Source organism: Alexandromys fortis, unplaced genomic scaffold, assembly GCF_014885135.2.
Source record: "Alexandromys fortis isolate MF-2015 unplaced genomic scaffold, M_Fortis_MF-2015_v1.1 scaffold_39, whole genome shotgun sequence".
NCBI classification, from domain to species: Eukaryota; Metazoa; Chordata; class Mammalia; order Rodentia; family Cricetidae; genus Alexandromys; species Alexandromys fortis.
Genome location: NW_026067918.1, coordinates 8,133,642 through 8,157,212, shown reverse-complemented (window position 1 = coordinate 8,157,212; position 23,571 = coordinate 8,133,642). Strand labels below are relative to the sequence as shown.

General features: G+C 54.1%; 1 protein-coding gene across 1 annotated transcript; it reads left to right on the top strand.

Annotated features, from left to right (window-relative positions):
• The first annotated feature begins 1,833 nt into the window (after nt 1–1,833).
• On the top strand, nt 1,834–22,791 carry Hid1 (HID1 domain containing). Its single transcript, XM_050140146.1, has 19 exons — nt 1,834–2,018; nt 8,572–8,721; nt 10,170–10,340; nt 10,879–10,992; nt 11,565–11,671; nt 11,836–11,952; nt 13,700–13,922; nt 14,084–14,140; nt 15,211–15,351; nt 15,534–15,624; nt 15,832–15,983; nt 16,101–16,179; nt 17,980–18,144; nt 19,672–19,899; nt 20,176–20,282; nt 20,748–20,828; nt 21,353–21,444; nt 21,592–21,750; nt 21,991–22,791. Exons 1-19 carry the CDS (start codon nt 1,953–1,955, stop codon nt 22,052–22,054), a joined length of 2,364 nt encoding a protein of 787 aa, XP_049996103.1. The 5' UTR covers nt 1,834–1,952; the 3' UTR covers nt 22,055–22,791.
• Nucleotides 22,792–23,571: the final 780 nt, after the last annotated feature.

The window sequence follows — 23,571 nt, the reverse complement described above, 5'->3', positions numbered from 1 at the left end:
TACGTACTGATGATATATATATGCACCCAGATTATTATCTTAAAATGTTTACTGTAAAAGTTTTACACGCAGTCAACAGTGGAGAGCCTAGTGCATTGAGTTCATTTCTTGGCTGCACCAGCTTTTATTTCTCTTTAGTTTTTGTAGGGCTGGGATGGAACCCAGGATCTCCTGCAGGCTAAGCAATCCAGTCTACCAAGTTAGCTATATCCCGAATTCACTGTCCTTTTTTAAAGTCAAGTTTATTGAGGTACCATTTACATACAGTAAAGCTCACTCTCTTGAGGCATATCGCTAGGAGAACAATCAAACCGAAGGTTTTCATTGCCCCACAAAGTTCCCTCGTTAACTTTCTGAGTCCTCTCATCCCACTTCCAGCTCATGGCAACGACTGGTTTGTTTTCTGCTCCCACGGCCCCACTGTTTCCAGCATGTCTATAAATGGTAAAGTCATATATTGTAGCCAGGAAGGGCAGCACACATTGTAATTCCAACATGTAGGGGGTGGAAGCAGGGAGATCAGAAATTCAAGGCCAGTCGGTGTGAGGAAGTGTCACCTCTTTTTTTTCTACATAGCTCTGGCTGTCCTGGCTTGCTATGTAGACTAAGCATCACTTTTTTTGGGGTTTTTTTTTTCCTTTTTTTTTTGCCAAGGCTGGCCTCAAACTCACTATGTACCAAGGATGAAAGGGGCTTCTGCTCCTTTTACCTTCACTTCCCGAGTTCTGAGATTTCAGGTGTATGCCAGCTATTATTATTATGTATCCAGCTGTTATTTTTTTTAATTTAATAATTAGGGTGCTAGCCTAGTATGCACAAAGCCCTGGGTTCGATCTCCAGCATCTCAGAAGCCCAAGGATGGTTGCTCACACCTGTGATCCTGGCACTCGGGAAACGGATTAAAAGTTCATAAACAGTGAGTTTGAGGCCAGCCTAAGATAAACTCTCAAAACAAAGCCAACTGGGCTATCCCATGGGTAACTCCTTTCTTCTCCTAAGAACAGGTTCTGTGATGTGGTCCTCCTGGGACACAGCGTCGTCGTATGCCAGCTCCTCTGCACTTTAAGGAGTTCCCAGGGAGGTCAGGGAACCAGAAGGGTCAAGACCCGAGGGATGGAACGCTGCCAGCGAGGTGCGGAACTGCCTTCCCGGATCAGGCACTGAGTCAGCCCCTCCTTCCACACAAGCAAGGGCTAAGCCCGCAGATGTGGTTAGAGTAACTGCAGGGCTGGACCCATGGGTTGAACAGATCAGAAAGAGAAACAAACAAAANAAGGGTCAAGACCCGAGGGATGGAACGCTGCCAGCGAGGTGCGGAACTGCCTTCCCGGATCAGGCACTGAGTCAGCCCCTCCTTCCACACAAGCAAGAGGTGGATCTCTGTGAGTTCTAGGCCAGACTGGTCTACAAGAGCTAGTGCCAGGACAGGCTCGAAAGAGAAACAAAAAAAACAAAAAAAAAAAAAAAAAAAAAAAAAAAAAAAAAAAAAAACCAAATGTTCCGATAACAACAGTAGGGAAGCGGGAAAGTCAGGTAGAGATGGCTGGAGGAGAGACGACAGGCCCCAGGACAGAAAGGGAATGGTCAAAGCGGGAGGCAGGGGATCAGATGCCAGGAAGATTTCGGTCTTCGGGACTGAGTGACAGAAGGGAGAGATGGAATGGGGAATAACACTCAGTTGTAGAACGAAGGGCCGAAGGACCAGGATTTGGGGTTCCACAGAGAACTCTGGACTTCTCTGGAGGAATAAACGGCAGGTGCGGGGGGCGGGGCCTCGTGGGGGCGGACCTAAGGGCGGGGCTACAAGGGGCGGGGCCGACGCCGGCGGCGGGCGGGGTTCGCAGCTCCGCTCCTCCGAGAGCAGCTGGGGCCGCGGAGCTGGAGCTGGAGCCAGAGCCCGAGTCCGCGACAGAGTCGGAACCCGGGGCTGGGCCGGAGCGGGCTCCATCGACATGGGGTCCGCAGACTCCAAGCTGAACTTCCGGAAGGCGGTGATCCAGCTGACCACCAAGACGCAGGTGCGCCCGGGGGCCCAGCCTCTTCATCCACCTGCCCGGCTTGGGGGCAGGGCAATGACGGGGGCTGGGTGAACTTGGCTCACTCGAGCGTAGGGTGACCAGCTAGTCCAGAGGGGGATGCTGAGACTAGCGCCGGAACGAGATCTTCCCTCTGTACCTCTGGGCTCCATCTCTACCTCTGGGAGCCCACCCTAAGCCTCCTCTCTCCTGGGAACACTCTCCCGGGCATTGCTGCTGCCACCTTAGGCTGACGTGTGCCTACTCCTAAAGCCGGCGGCGACAACGTTATCCGCCCCCTGTCCCGCCCCCCAGTGCCGGCAGCCTCGCATAACCAGCCAGCTTCCCGCTCCCACCTACCCATCCATCGCCTGCTCTCCTCCCTGCCCTCAGTGCCCACGGTCCCGGACGCACGGGCCCGGGCTGACTCAATGCAAACAAAGCCGGGCCGGCGCCTGCCGGGGTCGGGGAAAACAGCTGGTGTGCGGTGGCAGCAGCGGCCTCTCTGGGCCCTGGTGATGCCTGCGGGCAGGGAAGGCCCAGGTCTTCCTGGGAGCTCACAGAGTGGCAGGCGGCGGCATCAGGGTAAGAAGAGAAGCTGTCCTCAGGCCTAGGGAAACCCGCTTTCCAGCTAGGGATGCTCCAGGGGCTTCTCCGGGCCCGGTGGTGCTGATTGGCTGTGCTTTCTGGTACCCGAAATGGAGATTCCGGGTTTGCGCATGAGGAGGGACTCCCAGATTGCCTTTAGTCTGTTGGAGAGGGAGCCGTAGGTACCTCCAGTCCAATCCATGCTCTCTCATTTTCCCCTGAGTCCACAAGTGTCACAGAAGCCTCCTCGTCCTCCTCTTATCTCCACCACACACCTCTTGACCCAGCAATGGTGTGGGAAGCCCTCCTGTGGTTATTTCGAGTCTGGGCAGCTGGGAACGAACAAGCAGGCTCCTTCCTTGTTCTCCCCTTACTCCTTATTGCCAGAACCAGGCTGCTATGATCTTGGAGAGAGCCAGCCATGCCCCTGGGGGACAGGGGACTGGCTGTCAAAGGGCTCTGGACCTCCTGCCATCTGGAACCCCACCCCCACCCTGCTGTTCTCTGAGCTCTATATTGTTCTTGGCCAGTTTGAGTGAGATCAGGGAAACCATCTTCCCACGGCCAACCAGTCACAGCCTCAGAGGGCCGACCTCTGCTCCCACACTCTGCTGCCCACCTTGGAAAGGTCAGGGGCTGAAAAACGAAATGCCAGGGCTTCTGTCCAGAGAGCCCTTTTCCAGCCGAGAGGCCCCTGATGCAAACCAGAACTTCTTTTTGCTCCCCGTGACTTGTTCCAGAACCTCAGAGATGAGACTCTAGGTCTGTGGGCAGCAGAGGAGGGCAGTGTGGGGCACCTCGCACAGCGGAGGGTGACAGAGAGGGTGTCTCCCATGTTTACTGCCTCGCTGGAAGGTGTGGTGGGCTCAGTAGGTCCCTTGGGGGCAGGATGAACTCAGACAGATCTAGGAAGGTGGGCAGTGACCTGCTTTGGCTCCCTCCCCTGAATATTGCATTCGTGTCTCTTCCTGGATTAGATGGTCTGTTCTTAGCAGAAAGGAGTCAGTTGCTTGGACCAGAGCCTAGAGTAGGCTGGGGACCTAGTCTGGGTTTCTCCCACTTCTTCTTCCCCCTCCCTCTCCCTCTTCCCCTTTTCCTTTTCCCCTTCTTCCTCCTCCTCCTCCTCTTTTTCTTCCACCTCTCCCACCCCTTCTTCCTCCTTCTTTTCAATTTATATTATTTATTTTTATTTATTTTGGGGTCTATGTGTGTGTATACGTGTGTATATGTGTACACTGCGGTGTATGTGTGGCAGTCAGAGGACAAGCTGTGGGAGTCAGCTCTCTTCTCTCACCATGCAGTCGCTAAGGGTTGGAATTAGGTTCTTAGACTTGCCTATCAGCAAGCATGAAGTGCCTTTCCTAAGTGTTTTTACCAAGAACCCTCACTGCTGAGCCATCTCACCAGGCCATGGGCTTTCGTGTAAACGTGGAACTCTCACAGGTGGGAGGGGGCGAAGACCTTAGACTCTTTGCGGTGTCAACTTTGGGCAGCTGGGATTCAAGAATCTGCGATGGTCTTCCTGGACCTGCACTCAGTATCCGCGAGGTGCTTCAGGTGTGTTGACCTCAGAACGACCTCACTTCTAGGCCCTCAGAGGCTGTGCTTTGGGTAGCGGACAGTGGACTCTTTCCTGTAGCCCGGGCCTGAGCGCTCGGGTGTGAGCGCTTGCCGGTCAGCCTTCCCTGCCTTCCTGCCCCGCATCCTGTTTTCTTCCTGCCCTGTTGGCCAGCTCTGGGCCGCCGGGCTTAGCTCTAACTCTGAGGCCAGCCACATTGGCTGTGTTTCCTGTCTCCTTTCTTGGCTGGCACCATAGAGTGGGGCGTTACAAGATCAGAGATTTCCCTCCACCCCAAGATCCTGCCTATCTGAGAATGCTCTGCTGCAGGCCAGGGTCAGAGCTGATAGGCACATGTTCACATGCACGCTCGTGTGTGCCTAGAATGCTTTGATCACCTGTCAGAACAGATCATCCTCATCCAGGTAGATCACAGCTGGTTTTACTGCTTACCACCCCCTCCCCAGAAGGAGATTATTGAAGCCTCAGCTGGGGACTGGGGAGATGGCTCAATGGTTAAGAGGGCTCACTATTCTTTAAGATGAAGAAAAGTTCACGGCACCCATATGGGTGGCTCACAACTCCCTATGGCTTTAGCTTTGGGAGTCCCAACACCTTCTTCTGACCTCTGTTCATGTCCCCACACATGTTCATGCACACAGAAACACACATACTCATAAATAAAAATAAAATCATTTTTTAAAGCTATATCTGGTTCCCAATGCAAATGCCTAAGGCACAGTGGGATCAGGAGAGGAGGTGCAGACTGAGGTTAGCGATCATGAGGTCCTATGTTCAGTCTCTGTGATGAGAGGTTGTGAAGGGGTGACGTTTTGACTTCCACAGCCAGGTGTGGTGTAATCCCAGCACTTGGGGGTTGAGGCTGGAGGGTTATGATTGTAAGGCCAGCCTGGTCTACACAGAAAATTCCAGGCTATCCCTGGCTACATGAAGAAGGTTGGGGTGGGCAGGAAGACACGTGCTCGTTTCTGAAGGGTTTCCCCTCTTCTCCTAGGTCCAATCTCTAAGTTCCCTCTTAAGTCTCATTTGGATTTCAGTCCCTAGGTGATGCTTACCTAATGAACAAGGTCAGAGGTCATGCCTAGCTGTGCTCAGCTGGGCTTCTGCCCCTTTAAGGGTGGTAACTACCTGGGAGGTGGGTTGGGTATTAGAGTTGGCAGATTTCCAGAGGTACTTCCAATGGGGGGAGCTCCACAGGCCTTCTGAGGGGAGGGCGACTTCTCATTCCACTGGCTCCAGGCCACTAGGACTGGGGTCCCCAGTTCCTGCCTGCCCGCCATGGGTATCAGATGGCTGTATAGCTGAGGTCCGGCAAACCCCACCTCCAGGGCCTCTCCCTAGGCCTTTGTTTACCTCCAGCTAACTTGCTCTACCAGTTCTGAGATAGGCTGCAGCCAGGAGTTACACTTGGGCTCTGGAGTGGAGTGGGGGGGCTTTTGTTCAGGGAGTGGGCACTTTGATGAAGTGTGCATTCCCCAGCCTTGGGTTTGAGCGGCCCCCTGGCACTCAGCCTTGTCAGTACCCGCCTCAGCAGCAAGGACAGGGACAAAGGGCTGCCAGGCAGGCTCATCTAGACCTGAGTCAAGAATGTGATGACGTAGCCAGGTGGTGATGGCACAGGCCTTGAGTCCCAGCACTCGGGAGGCAGAGGCAGGTGGATCTCTGTAAGAGGTTCTCAGGTCTCTGTAGGAGGGCAGCCTGGTCTACAGAGTGAGTTCAGGGACAATCAGGACTACACAGAGAAACCCTGTCTGGAAACACAAACAGACAAAAAGAACGTGATGAACAGAGATTGGGACTGGAGGTTCCCGGGTAGGAGCATGCCTGTATACAGAGATGAAACACCATGACCAGAGCAGCTTGGGGAGGAAAGGGTTTATGTGGTTTACACTTCCACATCCCAGTTAACCATCAAAGAAAATCAGGGCAGGTACTCAGGCAGGGCAGGAGCCTGGAGGCAGGAGCTGATGAGGAAGCCGTGGAGGGGTACTGCTTATTCCCAATGGCTTGCTCAACTTGTTTTCTTATAGAACCCAGGATCACCAACCCAGGGATAGCTGGGCTAGACCCTCCCTCATCGGCCACTAAAAAAAGAAAATGTCCTATAAGCCTGCCTATAACCCAATCTTATGGAGGAATTTTCTTTTTCTTTTTATTCTTTTGGTTTTTTTGAGACAGGGTTTCTATGTGTAGTTGTCCTGGAAGTTACTATGTAGACCAGGCTGGCCTCGAACTCAGAGATCTGCCTGCCTCTGCCTCCCGAGAGTGCTGGTTTTAAGAGGATGCATCACTATGCCCAGCTTGAGGTTCCTGCCTGTCAGGTGATGCCAGTCTGCGTCATCAGCGCGGGAGGGGGTTCTAGCGTCATCAGCGCGGGAGGGGGTTCTAGCGTCATCAGCGTGGGAGGGGGTTCTAGCGTCATCAGCGTGGGAGGGGGGTTCTGGAAATGAAATTTATCATCTAAATTGGCTGCCTTGGTCCTTTACTTGTAGGGCTGTCTATATGATTCAAAGACCACAAGTTTTATGTTTAAAATTTTTGTTTTTATTTATGTGTGTTTCTGCCATAAATGTGCATGTGCCTACAGAGGCCAGAAGAGGGCGCCAGATCTTGCTCTCCTGGAGCTGAAGTTCCCTGTACCTGAATCTGAAGGAAGAGCAGCACGCACTCTTAACCTCTGAGCCATCTCCAGCCCCCATGGCCATATATGTGCTTGTCTCAATAGGACCTTTAGGATTTTGTTTATTATCTTTTGTTCGTTCTTGAGATAGGGTCTGACTATGTAGCTCTGGCTGTCCTGGAACTCACTATGTAGATCAGGCTGCCCTCAAACTCATAGAGATCCACCTTCCTCTGACTCCCTCGTGCTGGAATTAAAGGTGTGCACCACTACACCTGATATGTCAAAATAAACAACAACAAAACACTTCTCTGTGTGTGTGTGTGAGGTATACATTTGTGCAAAGTCACGTGTGTGTGGAGGTCAGGGGACAACCTGTGGGAGCTGGTTTACTCCTTTGGATAAGGTAGATCCTGAGTTCAATATTCAGGTCATCAAGCTTGGTGGCAAGCCCCTTTACCAAATGAGTCATCTGTCAAGCTCCAAGCCTATAGGACTTTGTAATTATTGTTGAAATGAGAAGATTATAATGGGAAATGGGGGCAGCCTGAGCAAAAGCCCTAGTTTGGTTTTCTCTGTATAGAGCTTGCTGTCCTGGAAATCTCTCTGTAGATGAGGCTGGCCTTGAACTCACAGAGCTCTGCCCATCTCTGCCTCCTGAGTGTTGAGATTAAAGGTATGCACCACCACTGCCTGACTTGTGTGTGCTTTTTTTTTTAATTATTTAGTTTATGTTTGAGTGCTCTGTCTGCATGTACACCCTTACACCAGAAGAGGGCACCAGATCCCACTATCGGTGGTTTCGTGTGGTTGCTAGGACTTGAACTCAAGACCTCTGGAAGAGCAGCCAGTTTTCTTAACCTCTGAACCATCTCTCCAGTTCCATGTGTGCTGTTTTGAGACGTGGTCTGTTGAATCTCAAGCTGTTCTTGAACTCACTACGTAATTGAGGATGGCCTTGAACTTCTAATCTTAAAGTGCTGGGAGTACAGGCTCTCACCCCCCATGCTGTGTGCAGTGCCGTGATGTGTGCACAGATCCACTCCGAAACTGTGTACACGCTGCACGGGCCCTCTATCAACAGTTGAGCTGATGTTTAGACTCCATCCAGCAGGCGGTGGGAACCCCAAAGTCCTTTATGTGACTTTGGCTGTTTGCTTTGGTGCCTGGGGTTGGGGGCCATTGTACAAACAGCACCAAGAGGGGTAGCGTTGGAGGCTGGAGCTCCCAGAAAGTGACTGGACCTGCAGCATGGGCCAGCAGTGGATGCTGAGAGGAGCATGTGGGGAGGGGTCAGTGAGCTGGGTGTTTGGCAGATGTGCTGAGAAACGGTCAAGAGTAAGAGGACAGCATTGGTGACTAAATGGAGTGCTTGTGTCCTTTGTTATCTTCCTTTGGGGGCAGCCCTGGTCGGCTTGTAGTTGCTTGACCTCCTGGTGTGGCCTTGGGATATGTCCCAGCGAGGATGTCAGCTTCTCTTTCATGGGAGAATGAGAACTTAGCCAGGGATACACAAACCCTTGGGGACTCGGATGGTTTCAGCTGACCCTTGACCATGCGCACCTATCTCACTGCTGACACCCCCCCCCCCCCCCCCCCCCCCCCCCCCCCCCCCCGTCTTGTAGCAGCTGATTAAGCTCTTCCTCCAGATTGGGAGGCTCCTGGGTGCGGACTGGGACGGAGGGTAGCGGTTGTGGTCTCCTGCCAGGGGTTTGTCTGGAGCTATGGGGAAGGGGCTGTGTAACTGTGGACACTGGATTCCCCTGTAGCCCGTGGAAGCCACCGACGATGCGTTTTGGGACCAGTTCTGGGCAGACACAGCCACCTCGGTGCAGGACGTCTTTGCATTGGTGCCAGCGGCAGAGATCCGGGCTGTGAGAGAGGAGTCACCCTCTAACCTGGCCACCTTGTGCTACAAGGTAAGGGCTGTCTGGCTCCTTACTGCTGCTTCCCTCTTCCCCAGGGCGGCTGAGTGACCCAGTCTGCAGAGAGACAGGGCACACATTCGGAATACCCCATCCCCAGGTCCTAGAGGTCTAGTCTTTTTGCCTCAAGTTCTCCTTGGTAGGGCCGAGGGGAAAGTAATCATGGCCACCGTGGATGAGCGCTTTATCCCGCCTTGGCCGGTACTTTTCATACACTAGCTCATTTTGCTTTCCCATAAGGTGCTGTTGTTATTTTCCTCTATTACAAATTTTTAAAAAAATTAGACTTATTTATTTTACTTTACGTGTTTGAGTGTTTTGCCTGATGTATGTATGTGTTTCGTATGCATGTGTGATGCCTGAGGAGATCAGAAGAAGGAACTGGAGTCATGGATGGTTGTGCGCCACCATTGTAGGTGCTGGGAACTGAACCTGGGTCCTCTATGAGGACAGGTGAGGTTTGTTTTGTTTTGTTGAGACATGGTCTCTCTACATAGCCCTAGCTGTGCTAGAACTCACTGTCTAGATCAGGCTGGCCTTGAACTCATAAAGAGCCACCTGCCTCTGCCTCCTGAGTGCTGGGCTTAAAGGTGTGCACCTCCATATCTGCTTAAACAACACATATTCTTTTTTTTTTCTTTTAGAGACAGGGTTTCTCTGTGGTTTTGGAGCCAGCCCTGGAACTAGCTCTTGTAGACCAGGCTGGTCTCGAACTCACAGAGATTCGCCTGCCTCTACCTCCCGAGCGCTGGGATTAAAGGCGTGCGCCACCACCGCCCGGCAACAACACATATTCTTAACCTCACAGTCACCTCTCCAGCCCCAGTCCTTTTTTAATTTTTTCTTTAAAAGGCACTTCTATATAGGGTTAAACAAAAGGATTAGGAGCGAAGGAGGCTCTCAGAAGAAAATAAGATGGGTACATACTCTTCAAGTGAGGGGAGCTGCAGATGAGGTCTTGGTCATCCAGAGGGCTAAACTCTGCTATCCTGATGCTCTGGGCTGCTTTTCGGCTTTTTTTTTTTTAAAGATTTATTTATTTATTATGTATACAACATTCCTTCCATGTATGCTTGCCAGAAGAGGGCGCCAGACCTCATTACAGATGGTTTTGAGCCACCATGTGGTTGCTGGGAATTGAACTCAGGACCTCTGGAAGAGCAGTCAGTGCTCTTAACCTCTAGCCATCTCTCCAGCCCTGTTTGTTTGTTTTTTGAGACAGGGTTTCCCTATGTAGCCCGGGCTGTCCTGGAACTCGCTATGTAGACCAGACTGGCCTCGAACTCAAAGAGATTCACCTGCCTCTGCCTCCCGAGTGCTTAGATTCAAGGCTTGCGTTTTAACCACATCTCAATTCCCATGAACTAGCTGACCTCTGCAGCCTGGGTGGCCTGCACCCAAAGGGCCACTTCACATGTTCTTCTCTTGCTCTGTGCCCGCAGGCTGTGGAGAAGCTGGTACAAGGAGCAGAGAGTGGCTGCCACTCGGAGAAGGAGAAGCAGGTGGTCCTGAACTGCAGCCGGCTGCTCACCCGAGTGCTGCCTTACATCTTCGAGGACCCCGACTGGAGGGGCTTCTTCTGGTCCACAGTGCCCGGGGCAGGGCGTGGAGGGGTCTGTGGGCCTGGCCAAGGAGGAGGGGAGGACCCAGGCAGGGATGGGGACTAGGGGTAGGGTGCTGCTGAGGAGGAAGGAGCCAGGACCAACTTTTCAGGCCCTCAGTTTCCCTCCCAAGAGGTCTTTGCTCCCTATATCCTGGAGCAGGGTGCAAGGATAGGACCCAGTGCCTGTCGTTAGAAGGTCCAGAGGGACCAGATTTCTTGTCTTCTCCCAGACCCCACCTGCTCTGGGCTTATCTCCAGGCAAAGTGTCAAGGTTGAGCCCCCATGATTTCCAAGAGGCCTGCAACACTTGAGCTTGGTGCCTGGCACCCCTGGTGAGGGGGAGATTTCCTCACTGTTCCCCAGTTCCTGTCTTTGTTCTGCTCTCTTCTGGCTAAGGGAAGTTTGGGATGATCAGGAATTCACTTCCTCTCCCTCCCTCGTCCATCTACATATGCCTGTGGAGACTTGGTCCCTGTCCTCTACACCCTGGAGCCCTGGGACCACCTCTTCTTGGCCGGCCTCTACTGAGCAGCCTGCATCTCTTGCAGGGGGAGGAAGAGGATGAGAACGCTCGTCCCTTGGCTGAGTCCTTGCTCCTGGCCATCGCTGACTTGCTCTTCTGCCCAGACTTCACCGTGCAGAGCCACCGGAGGAACAACGTGGTGAGACACCACGACATCGCCCCCTGGGCTCTTGAGACCAGGAGATAGAGAGAGGGGTGGCCCAGAGAGCAAGGCTGTTAGGTCTATATCTCCTGGGGGGGGGGGGTAGGGGTGGCTCAGAGAGCAAGGCTGTTAGGTCTGTCTCCTGGGTGGGGGAGGGGTGGTACAGCTGGAGAGGAGCCAGCTGGTGTCCAGCTGTGCAAGGCACCTGTTGTCCTCTCTACCTGAGGTGGAAGGGGTGCAGGGCTAGAACCAGGAAAGCCCCCCAGCCTGCCACACCCCATCCCCCTAATCTTCCCCTCCCTCTTTCCTGCCTCAGACTGGACTCAGCAAGTAAAATTACCAATATAAGACTGAAGAAAACTGAGCATTTTAAGAAATCCAACCCCATTTGTTTTTCTCCTTGTACATTTAGTACCTGGGGCCTAGTGGGGGGCTCTCTTTAGGAGAATACTGGGGTATATTGTGCAACTAGAGACAGTGGGAAGCTTGGGTCCTCCGGGCATGTGTCACGTGGCTGTTGTTTTGTACTCTCCACCCCCCCCAATCCTACAATTCCTCCCTCTTCCCAGGACTCAGCAGAAGATGTCCATTCCCTGGACAGCTGTGAATACATCTGGGAGGCTGGTGTGGGCTTTGCTCATTCCCCACAGCCCAACTACATCCACGACATGAACCGGTGAGCTGGCTCTGGGCAGTCCAAGAAGACCGCCGACTTACCATCCAACCTCGGGAACAGGGGTCATTTCTTCCATGGTCCTTGGCCAGGGTGGTGGGCAGGGTTGGCAGCTCCCTCCTAGAGGGAGATGGGTCCTAACACACCCTTGCTGGTCCTTCCTGCAGGATGGAGCTGCTGAAGCTGCTGCTGACATGCTTCTCAGAGGCCATGTACCTGCCGCCATCTCCAGAAAGTGGCAGCCCCAACCCCTGGGTTCAGTTCTTTTGTTCCACAGAAAACAGGTGAGGGACTGCATGCCTTTCTAATCTTGCCCGGGCACTCGTGAGTTAAGCCCTGTTGGCTTTATTTAGGGGGAGGTGCTGCCCCCTGGTGGCATGAAATCATAACTTAACTACACCCTTGAACCATCAAGGCCCCAAACCTCCTGGGGGCCCTTGGGTGGCCCAGGTCCAGGTCTCCTAGCTGTTTTTTTTCTTTCTCTTTTCTTTTCTTTTTCTTTTTTTGAGACAGAGTTTCTCTGTGTAACAGGCTGGCCTGGAACTCGCTTTGTAGACCAGGCTGGCCTCGAACTCACAGAGCTCTACCTGCCTCCGCCTCCTGAGTGTTAGGATTAAAGGCGTGCGCCACCACCGCCCGGCTCCAGGTCTTTCATCTGGAATCACATTGTTCATTACAAATAGAATGTGAGTAGCTTGATAGGTGTCTCTGTGTGTAGAGTACTTGCCTAGTGTGCATGGAGCCCTGGGTTTGACCACCAGCACTACGTGAACTGGGTGTGAACTGGGTGTGGTGGTGCACAACTCTAATCCCAGCACTCTAGAGGTGGAGGCAGAAGAAGTAATAAGTTTAGCGTCATCACTGGCTACTAGTGAGTTTTAGGCTAGCCCGGGGTATGTAAGATCCTGTCCCAAAAGCAAAAAGAAAGGAAATTAATTTGTCTATTTTATTGAACTCAAGTGTGTTTTAAAAAGTGAGCGCTGGGCCTGGAGGGATGGCTCAGCCGTTAAAGGCTGGGCTCACAACCAAAAATAAAAAGTGAGCGCTGTGTTTATAATGAATTTATAGAACTATGAAGATCAACCACATTTCCTTCGCTCACGCTTCTTTCCCCACCTCCGGTGTGTATTTTGTACTTCCTGCGTGCTTCATCAGGACCAACCACTCAATGGTACTCAGCAGCCAGCCACATGGGGCCTGTGGCTGTCCTTTGGGTCAGGGGGTGGAGAAGAGGATCTGAGGACCATCCTGATGAATGGAGAGGTCTGGACCAGGAGGGGGCACTCAAGGAGTATGGGGACACTCACGAGTACAAGTGGGTGTCGCACAGTCATCCGTGGGACGCGATATTTGAAGCACACACTCCAGCTAGGCATGGCCAGCTCTAGGTGGCTGTGATGCTGGCTCAGGTGCTGGCATTCTGAAACTTTTAACCTTCCTGCTTCTGGACTCTGATCCCTGCATAGCACGGCTCGCCTCCTCTGGGTTTTGAGGGCTTCCTGCTGGACTTCTTTTTATCCCCAGAAGAGGAGGGCTCCCACCTAGTCACAGAGAGGCTGGCCAGAGTTTCTCCTTATGGCTGCGTCAGACAAACGGCCACTTTTTGTTGCTTGTTTAACTGCTGGCTCTCAGTCTCCTCACCTGTAAGATGAGGAACCTGAACGTTGGCATCTTCTGAACCCAGTTCACGTTATCCCGTGGCCCGGGAGCTGGGGGATGGAACTGAGTCCTGCTCCCCAAGGGGAAGCTGTGTTCCCCTGCTCTTCTAACTGCTTGTCTGAAGCCCCTGAGCACTGAGAAGGGTGTGAGCATGTTCTCCACAAGGAGCCCCTCACCCTTGGCCCAGCCTGGCCCTGGTCGGGGTCAGCTCCATGCATGGATAGGGAGGGTCGGGTCTTTTCTACTCAGGAAGGGACTAAGGGACACTCCCTGGTCCCAGCCTGCAGCCCAGTAGCTCAGCAGCTCCTTCTGTGTCCTGAGAGGCAGGCTCAGGGGAGCAGCCCTGCAGCTCTGCTCCGCTCTCCCCTGCAGACACGCACTGCCTCTCTTCACCTCGCTCCTCAACACCGTGTGTGCCTACGACCCTGTGGGCTACGGCATCCCCTACAACCACCTGCTCTTCTCGGACTACCGGGAGCCCTTGGTGGAGGAGGCCGCTCAGGTGCTTATTGTCACCTTGGACCACGACAGTGCCACCAGCACCACGCCCACTGTGGATGGCACCACCACGGGCACTGCCATGGACGATGCTGATGTAAGGACGGGATGGAGAGATGGCTGGAGGCAGATGGTATCTCTTAGCAGAGGTCCTGGGCAAGAGGCACACCATGGGAGGGGCCCTGGGGGCGTTCAACTGCTGCTGCCCAGGCTCACCAGAGTGGAGCATCTGCTCACCATAGCTCCTCCCCTTGGCAGCCTCCGGGGCCTGAGAACCTGTTTGTGAACTACCTGTCCCGGATTCATCGTGAGGAGGTAAGCCGGGCATAGCTGGAGGACTCTAACCGCCCACCTTCTGCAACGGCTGTGGGGATAGAGGAGGTCTTGTCCTTCTGCATTTCATGCATGGCCACCCTAAGTTAAATAGTGATGGCAATGTTTGGGAGATTTTGAGGTGCAGAAAGGGCTGATTAGAGTTGTTGCTGTGTGGCTCAGTTGGTAGAGCACTTGCCTGGCATGCACAAAACCCTCCCTCCATCCCCAGCACCACACAACCAGGTGTGTGACTGTAATGCCAGGATTTGGGAAGAGGAGGCAGGAGGCTTAAAAAGTTTAGTCATTCTTGGCTAGCCTGGACTACAGGAGACCCTGTCTTTAAAAGTAAATAAATAAGTCAGGTGTAGCAGCACTTGTCTTTAATCCCAGCCCTCTAGAGGCAGGTGGATCTCTGTGTTCAAGGCCAGCCTGGTCTACAAAGCAAGTCCCAGAACAGCCAAAAATAAAAACAAAAACAAGTAAATAAATGAAAGAAGGAAAGAAAATAAAGGGCTCAGGCCCCGAATGCGCCAGGGTAACCAAGGTGGCTTCCCAAAGTGGGGGTTGGGGTTCAGAGGTGGCCTTAATGTCCAGGCAGACTCAAGGAGAGGGGAGGTGCCACAGTTCCTGGGACTCTAACTTCTGCAGATGCACAGTGAGGAACTATAGCTGAGCCAGCCTCCTCCCCACCCCCCAGCTTGTGGGGTGTGCCCAGTAAATGAGAGCTCTATGAGAACCGGGGAGCACTTCTTGTGTGTGATGGGGAAGGGGCTGGAGGTGCTGGGGGGAGGGGCAAAGGATAGTCCCTGTTAACAAGGAATCCAGGTGGTCAGGGAGCCTGGTTCAGAGGTCCATCTGGGGGTTACCGGGAGCTTCAACCTTGCGTAAGGGGTCCTCTGACTTGCTGGAGGGAAGGCAGAGGCTCGGCTTTCTGGGGTGCTTAGCAGTAATGTCCAAACCTGGGCCCCTCGATTGGAGATTGTAAGGTTATGGGAGAGTGAGGAAGCATTTGCAGGGGTATTCTGAGCTGGAGGGAGCCCGGCTGGAAGGAGCCCTGTTCTGTCCCCCAGGACTTCCAGTTCATCCTCAAGGGCATAGCTCGGCTGCTGTCCAACCCCCTGCTCCAGACCTACCTTCCCAACTCCACCAAGAAAATCCAGTTCCATCAGGAGCTGCTGGTTCTTTTCTGGAAACTCTGCGATTTCAACAAGGTGAGTAGGCTCCAGCAGGCCCGAGGGCGACAGACATGGAGGGATGGAGCTGATGACTTATCGGGGTCCACAGGGTCCAAGGACTGGGAGAGCATGGGGTCTCCCCAGCCTAGGTGGGACAGGGCGGGGCGGAGCCAGTCCTTACCCTGACCCAGCCCGCCTGTCCCCTCTCTCATTCCCAGAAATTCCTCTTCTTTGTCCTGAAGAGCAGTGACGTGCTGGATATCCTGGTCCCCATCCTCTATTTTCTCAACGACGCCCGGGCAGATCAATGTATGTCAGCACGGGCCTGTGATCCCGGGGTAGATATGGGGCCTCGTTTCGGGTGGGGTCCAGCCAGTGTGTCCTGCCTCCCAGAAACTCAAGCCCAGTGTCCTAACCTTCCATAAGGGGCCCCCTTAGGCCCCTGGAGACGGGTCTTTGCTGAGTTCTCCCCTCCCCTCCCTGCTCATGTGACGCCTCCTGTGTTGTGTGCCTCAGCTCGGGTGGGCCTGATGCACATTGGGGTCTTCATCCTGCTGCTTCTGAGTGGGGAGAGGAACTTCGGGGTCCGACTGAACAAGCCCTACTCAGTGCGCGTGCCCATGGACATCCCGGTCTTCACAGGCACACATGCAGATTTGCTCATCGTGGTAAGGGTGTGTGTGTGTGTGCATGGTCTGACTTGGGGGCTTGGGGGTGACATTCTCTTCTTGGCCAAGTCTGGAGATGGTGGGTCATTCACGCCATCCCCCTCACTCCCTGCATAGGTATTCCACAAGATCATCACCAGTGGTCACCAGCGGCTACAACCCCTCTTTGACTGCCTGCTCACCATTGTGGTCAACGGTAAGAGCCCAGAGCCTAAGTTCCCCAAGATCACCAGCAGGTGGCGCCAGGCCACAGGCCAACCAGCCATCAGGTCCCTGCCTGGCTTTATCGCCTGGAATAAGACAGCCATATGTTACTGCTGATTTTTTTTTTCGTACAGTAAAAGAGGCAACAGGGACAGGTGATAAATGCTTCAGAGTCTATGAAATGGCCCAGAGGATAAAAGCTCTTGCCATGCAAGTTGGAGTGTAAAAGTGGAAGGAGAGAATTGACACCACCAAGTTGTCCTGTGACTGACTCTCTCTCTCTCTCTCTCTCTCTCTCTCTCTCTCTCTCTCTCTCTCTCTCTCTCTCTCTCTCTCACACACACACACACACACACACACTCGTGCACACGATAATAGATAAAATTTCTAAAAAGCTTTAGAATACACTTTATCTAATCTTCTAAATTCAAAACACCGCCTCTTATATATGAAGAAAGTATAAAACCCATTGAGGTGGTTTATGTCCTGTTCATATCCAGTCTTCAAAGTCTTGTGTGTGCTCTGTTCACACAGGACATCTCAGTGGACACTGGCTGTGTGGCAGACATTGGATGGCCACATATGGCTGCTGGCTAGCTATTGGGTAGCAGAGGTTTGGGCTGTTGGAGTTACAATGTGGGGGCTGTCAACAGCATCTTCAGGGCCTGCAGGCTGCTCTCCAGGAATGGAGGCAGGAGGGCTCAGGCTAGCTGGGGGTCCTGCACAGTGGGTAGCTAGAGCGGAATGACTTTCGTGAATGTCTCTTGGCCACTGTGGTTCCTTGATAGATCCCGTTTACATTTCTGTTGCCGTAACAAAGATCCTTGAGTTTATTTGGCCTTATAATTCCAGGCCACAGCCCGTCATTGCAGGGAAGTCATGGCAGGCACTGAAGCAGCTAGTCACATGACATCCACAGCCAGGAACCGAGAGACAGACCCTTGCTTGCTGCCTGGCGGCATAGGCTCAGCTAGATTCCTTACTCTTAACTGTTGAGGGCCCAGCTTAGGAAATGGTACCACCCACATTTGTAGGGGGCCTTCCCACTTTAATTAACAGTCAAGGCGCCGCCCCCCAGACATGCCCACACATGAACGTGATCTAGATAATTCCTCGTCGCGCTGTCTTCCCAGGTGATAGCGAAGACTAGCATGCTGACCGTACTGCCGTTTGAACTCCCGAGTGTCTGGGGTGGCACCGTGGGTCCTGAGGTCTCTAGCTGGGTTATGAGCTCTGTACCTTCCCTTAGTTGGTCCACTGGTTCTATTTTCATGAGTCCTAATAAGCAAAGGCAGCTCTGAGAATGCCCTTGTGACCAACCTCTGAGTCCCTGTTCCCACCCTCTGCGGCCTTCAGCAGAGTCAGGGGAAAAGGCAGGGGACAAGGACACACACAGGCCAAGCTGCGGTTTCCTTTCTGATTCCCACTCGCAAAGCTGTCCCAGGGAAAACATATCTCATGACAGCAACCTGTTACTCCTTAATGGTGTCACATCCCGTGTGAGCACCCCTGCCCTGTCATTTTATTGCTGGGGAACTTGGGCTTGGTTTATAGCCCTCTCTAAACCCCAGGTTCTTTATCTACATCCTTGTCCCTGTCCTTCCTCCCTCTGTATCGGGGAGATGCCTGGGAGAAATGAGCCGGTGTGCCTTTGAGGTTGTGGGGTGGTGGAGGCTGGTCTTTGTCGAGGGAGGGGGGCTCTGCAGGTAGCTGGGGACAGTGCAGTGGGGATCAGTTGAGGTGAACGGTTCTGCCCTGGCCTGGGATTTTCAGGGCTGGCTCTCCCTTACAGTATCACCCTACCTCAAGAGCCTGTCCATGGTGACTGCCAACAAGTTGCTGCACCTGCTGGAGGCCTTCTCTACCACCTGGTTCCTCTTCTCGGCCTCCCAGAACCACCACTTGGTCTTCTTTCTCCTGGAGGTCTTCAACAACATTATTCAGTACCAGTTTGATGGTGAGGCCTGACCTGAGCCCCTGGCTTGGCTTAGGGGAAGTCCTGGTCCAGGAATCTTGCCTGTTAGCTTAACGTCCGACCCAGGGATCCGTCGGTGCGTGCTTTCTGAGTGCCTGCAGTGCACCCAGGCATAGGGAGCACAGCAGGGAATCAAAGCAGGTGTTCCTCATCCCTCCTAGAGCTCAGAGCTGGGGCATGGAGTCACAGAGGGGGGCCTTAGGCTGACAACCCGACCCCAAAGAGTTCATTTAGCTTTGGGTACCTGGAAAACTCAGAGCGTCAAGAGCCTGCCGGCTGCCACAACAGATGTCTTACTGGGGTCACCGGTGCAAGCCAGACCTTGCCACCCATGTGCTCTGTGACCGTCTCTGAGCCTTGGTCCCCATTTGTGGGATGCTCATAATGATACCGCTGTGAGTCCCTCTCGCAGGGCGCACACTTGTAGTCCCAGCGCTCGGGAGGCAGAGGCAGGGGGACCTCTGAGTTCGGGGCCAGCCTGGGCTACAGAGTGAGTTCCAGGACAGCCAGGGCTACACAGAGAAATCCTGTCTTAAAAAACAAAACCAAGCAAAACTAAACAACCAAAAAGGTTCTTTCTTAGAGATTATTGGGGGGGAGGGATTAGTAACTCAAAAAAAAAAAAAAGCACTTGGCACAGCATCTAGCAACTCAAATATTTGCAATTATTGTTACTATTTTCAAAATAAGCAAAATTTGAGGTGTGTGTGTGTGTGTGTGTGTGTGTGTGTGTGAGATGAATGAACGTGAGGTGGGCAGAAAAGCACTGCATGGCAAGGGAATGTCCAAAGGCCCTGGGATGGGTGCTAAACTGAAAGCAGTATGGTACGACACAGGACTGGAGAGGTGGACGGGGCCATCGAGGGTTCTGGGAAGCTCTCACACCTCCCCCTGATAGCTGTGGGAACGTAGGTAGATGACGGAGGATGGGCACATGCAGCAGCGTCCTCCTGGACTTCTCTGTGGTGCTGAGAGGGTGACAGATTTAATGTTGGGTTGATGTAGAGACGGTAGGGCTCAGGTTGCCCCCCCCATGCCAGAAGACACCCCCTTAGCGCTGGGCTGCAAGGAGATTTCAAGATATACCAAGATACTGAGGGAACTCGGGGCTTACTGAGGGAAACAGCCTAACGTCTGGGCACCCCAACAACCTAATTTATTCCCTCCAAAAAAAAAAAAAAGCCTTCCTCCTCCTCCTCCTCCTCCTCCTCCTCCTTCCTCCCTTTTAGGCTCCCTAATACCTAACTCCTTGGTATGTCCTACAGCCTAATTTCTTGACATCCCACAGCCTAACAACAGGCACCCCACAACCTAACTTTTGGGGATCTTCCATATCTACGATGACCACTGACACCCATACAGCCAGGCCTGTCCTGCTCTGGACACCCTGTACCGGTTCTTATCCCTGGGGAAGAGACCCTGCTGTCTCACAGACTGCCCTCTGGTCCTGGAAGCCATCCCTGAGGCAGAGTGGGAAGCAAAGCGAGGCCAGACATGTTCCTCCCGCAGGCAATTCCAACCTGGTCTATGCCATCATTCGTAAGCGTGGCGTCTTCCACCAGCTGGCCAACCTGCCCACGGACCCGCCCTCCATCCACAAGGCACTTCAGCGGCGGAGGAAGACGCCGGAGCCCCTGTCCCGTGCTGGTTCCCAGGAGGGCGCTTCCATGGAGGGTTCCCGCCCTGCCGCCCCTGCAGAACCGGGGACCCTTAAGACCAGCCTGGTGGCCACTCCAGGTCTGGATGCTTTTAGTGTGGGGGAGTGTGGGACTTGTGGGGAGATGGCATTGTTAGGGAGTGGGTGTGATCTCTGGCGTGTCATTCCTGTCTAGGAAGCTGAGGAAAAGGAATTCAGCAGCCTATGGGGGTGGCAGTATTGGGTGGGCCTGGAAAGGTAGCTTAGGGACAGGGCTCAGAGCTGAAGGCAGCTGTAGGAGGGAAGGGCACACACAACCTCTGGGGCCAGAAGGGGCACTATAGCATGTTCCTCTCCCCCTCCTGTGTCCCACCCAGGCATTGACAAACTGACAGAGAAATCCCAGGTCTCAGAGGATGGTACCTTGCGGTCCCTAGAGCCTGAATCCCAGTCAAGCTCAGTGGAAGGCAGCCCGTCTGAGGGGGTAGGTATTGGGGATGCCTGGGGCACAGTTCGGAGCATATCTTCACTGCCTTTTTCTCTGAACTCTGAAGTGTAGGAGCGGGCAAGGCCAGGACATTCTGAAGTTGCTGTATTAGAACAAGGGAATCAGGGCTGCCGTCACTGAACCAGGGAGAGGGAGCCCTTTACGACCTTCCCTGTCTACTGGTCACAGCAAAGCCCTGTGACCTTTGGGTTCCTCATCCATCAGCCTTATCTGAGTCCGGCCTTTACCCTGCCCTCTCTGTCAGCCCCTGGCCCTAAACCTGTCACTGGGCTGGGCTGGGCCAGGCCAGGCCTTGGGCTCAGGGCAAAGGGTACAGGACTAGACCTAGTCCAACCTCCCTGTAGCCCTGTAGTGGGGTCAGCGGGGGACACATTGTTGCTCTATGACCGCACCCTGTACTCATTCCTTCCCTGGTCACTTCCATTCCTTCCGGGGAACCAGGAGCCTAGCCAAACATGGAGAGAGCAGCGGCGATTGTCCAACGCATCGACTGGTGGCCAGTGGAACCCGACATCAGATTGGGTGAGGGACACAGCCGGGGGATCTGGAAGCTGGGGTTTGGGTAGACGGCATGGAGCAGGGTCTGTCTGAGCTCCAGCTCTGGAAAGACTGGGGTGAGAAGACCAAAGACGTTTGGTCCAGAAGCCAGGTTGAGGGACATCCCTTCCAGCTGTCCTTCCTTGCCTCCGTCTGACCTTTTAGTAGTTGCCCTTGCTTGTTCCTCCCCAAATTGCTTCCACTCCCTGTGTGTTTCCTGTGAGCCCCACTGATGGCTGTGGACGGGGATAATACCCATCCCTATGATGGCGCCATCCAGCCACTGCGAGGATTAAAGGGGACGGTCTTCCGGAAGGCAGGAGGCACAGCAGCTGGCCTGTGGGCACTGCTCAGCACGGCCTAGGCTCTTCCTGTCAGCAACAGTTCCCCTTCACAGGCCCTGCTTGAGACAGGCCGTTGATCACAGCGTCACACTCCCTGTCCTGGGGAGCCCGTGGCTCTGGGTCAGGGTCAAGCCTGTCCCTTAGCTCTGGGCATGGCTCTCACAGATCCTGTCCTGGAAGTCGAAGTTGCCGCTCCAGACCATCATGCGCCTGCTGCAGGTGCTGGTGCCCCAGGTAGAGAAGATCTGCATTGACAAGTGAGTCAGTCTGGAAACTGGGTACCAACCTAGGTGGCCCTGGAGAGGGGCCAGCCCAGGCTTGGGGTGGAGGTGACGGGAGCACGCGCCCCAGGGTTCCAGGTTCAGTCTCCAGGAACATCCTAGCGGTCCCACCTTTTTCTATAGGGGCCTGACAGATGAATCAGAGATCCTGAGGTTCCTGCAACACGGCACCCTAGTGGGGCTTCTGCCTGTACCCCACCCCATCCTCATCCGAAAGTACCAGGCGAACTCGGGCACTGCCATGTGGTTCCGCACCTACATGTGGGGTGTCATCTATTTGAGGTGGGCCTTGCGAGGGGTTGGGAAGTTACACCCTGGGGTGGAGATGGTTGTCTCCCTGAGGAGTACCCACTGGGGGGTTTAGCTCTGGGTTCCTCTCATCCACAGTGGGGCTAATGTTGAGCGTGGGCACTCTTCATCCAGACTGGGGGCATCAGGATGGGCGGGGGCCTTGTAGCTACCTAGCTCTTTTGCTCCAAGGTACCCCCCCTTCTAGAAGGTGACAGCCCACTCCCTCTATAGGAACGTGGACCCGCCCATCTGGTACGATACGGACGTGAAGCTGTTTGAGATCCAGCGGGTGTGAGGATGGGGACCTGAGGGAACAGGGCCAGGAGGGCTGGTCCTAGACCCCAGTGCTCCCCAACCTAAAGGACCGTGATCAGGGCGAGGGGCAAGTCGGTTGGTCGGTCCTGGCTGGCAGGTCCCGGGTGCCCATTGTGGCTGGAGCCAACAGGGTGAAGAAAGCCTGTCCTATAGGCTGTTCTCCTAGGAGCCTTTTGTCTCCGGAGATACGAGCCCTACCAGAGCCCTTGCCTACCTTGGCTCCTCCTCCAAGACCTGCCCTTGTGCCGTCTGATCCTGGAAGCTGCCAGCTCACTGTGCCCTAATAGGTTTTCCCAAAAAAAGGAGCCATGTGCTGTCCTGTCCCTTGGGGCACCTGGTCATGGTGAAGGAAGTCCTGGCTACCTAGCCGGAGACTACTGGTCCAGGCCCACTCCCTGCCAGGGCCCCTGGGGAAAGGGTGGCTGAGCTGCTGGCCAAGAAGGCTGGGGCTGGCAGCCTAGAATGCAAGCCTGGTGAGTGTGTTTTAGGAGTGGGGTGTCGAGGGTCCCCTGTTCCTGTCTTTGGGTCGGCGGATGTTGCCTGACCGGTGGGGCCTGAAGAATATCAGTTTCCCTGCCCTACCTACTGCCTGGGTGGTGGGGGAAGCGGGACTCTGCCAGCCAGCTCTGGCCTCTGGGCTCCCTGCCTCCCCTGTGTCATGCAATCTTTGTTCTGCACCATCGGCCACCTTACACAATAAAAATGTCCCTCTCTCTGTGCCTTTCTCTGTGCCTGGGGTTGGGGAAAGTACCTGACTGGGGCTCTTATTTCAGCACAGCTGGGGACTCTGTAATCCAGAGCCCATCCCCTGAGGTCTCTTGCTCCCTGAGCCAGTCATCTGTCATTGTGGGGAGGAGGACATGGGGCTGCAGGATTGGACTCTGTCACCCAGTGTTTGGCTAAGGCAACCCAGAGTAAAGCTCACACAGGAGAGACCAAAGGCCTGGCTAAGTTCTTTGCATGACCTCAGGTAGTCAGAACAAGTGTTGAGGAGCCTGGGGCCTGGTTTGACAGTGTGTGACTTAACAGTGTGTGGCTTCATGGGAGCAGGGGCGTTTCAGAAAGGGCAGAGCTTTGGCTGCAGGGCTAGGGCCACACGCTTTGGGCCTCGCCCTGGACATATTTGTTCTGGGCTCAGAGAAATAGATGGGGTGCTTGTGTTGCCGATTTGCTCACCTTCTTCCTGGCCACCAGTGGCTCAGGGCACCAGGCCTGGGCACTGGGCAAGCAGAGGCCACAGTGACCATCCATAGTGAGCAAGTTGCAGAAATGTCCTGGAGACTGTTCCAAAACAGTGCAGGCCAAGGGTGGAGGTCGGGGCTCTGCAAGCCTAGACTCATCTCTTCCTGCCTCTGTCCGTGGATCAGACAGAGAGTACCTGGTGTCGACTGCTCCTGGCTGAGGAACGGGACCGTCTTGCTTGAGAGGACCATTCTATTGGCCACACCTGGAGTGGCAGGTCTGTCTCCAGGAACAAATGCCGCAGAGGCTGAATGG

Coding starts and splice junctions, on each gene's coding strand:
- Hid1 (XM_050140146.1), top strand. CDS start 1,953: ATGGGGTCCGCAGACTCCAAGCTGAACTTCCGGAAGGCGGTGATCCAG. Junction 11,672..11,835: donor TACATCCACGACATGAACCG/GTGAGCTGGCTC, acceptor TCCTTCCTGCAG/GATGGAGCTGCTGAAGCTGC. Junction 20,829..21,352: donor GGAACCCGACATCAGATTGG/GTGAGGGACACA, acceptor TGGCTCTCACAG/ATCCTGTCCTGGAAGTCGAA.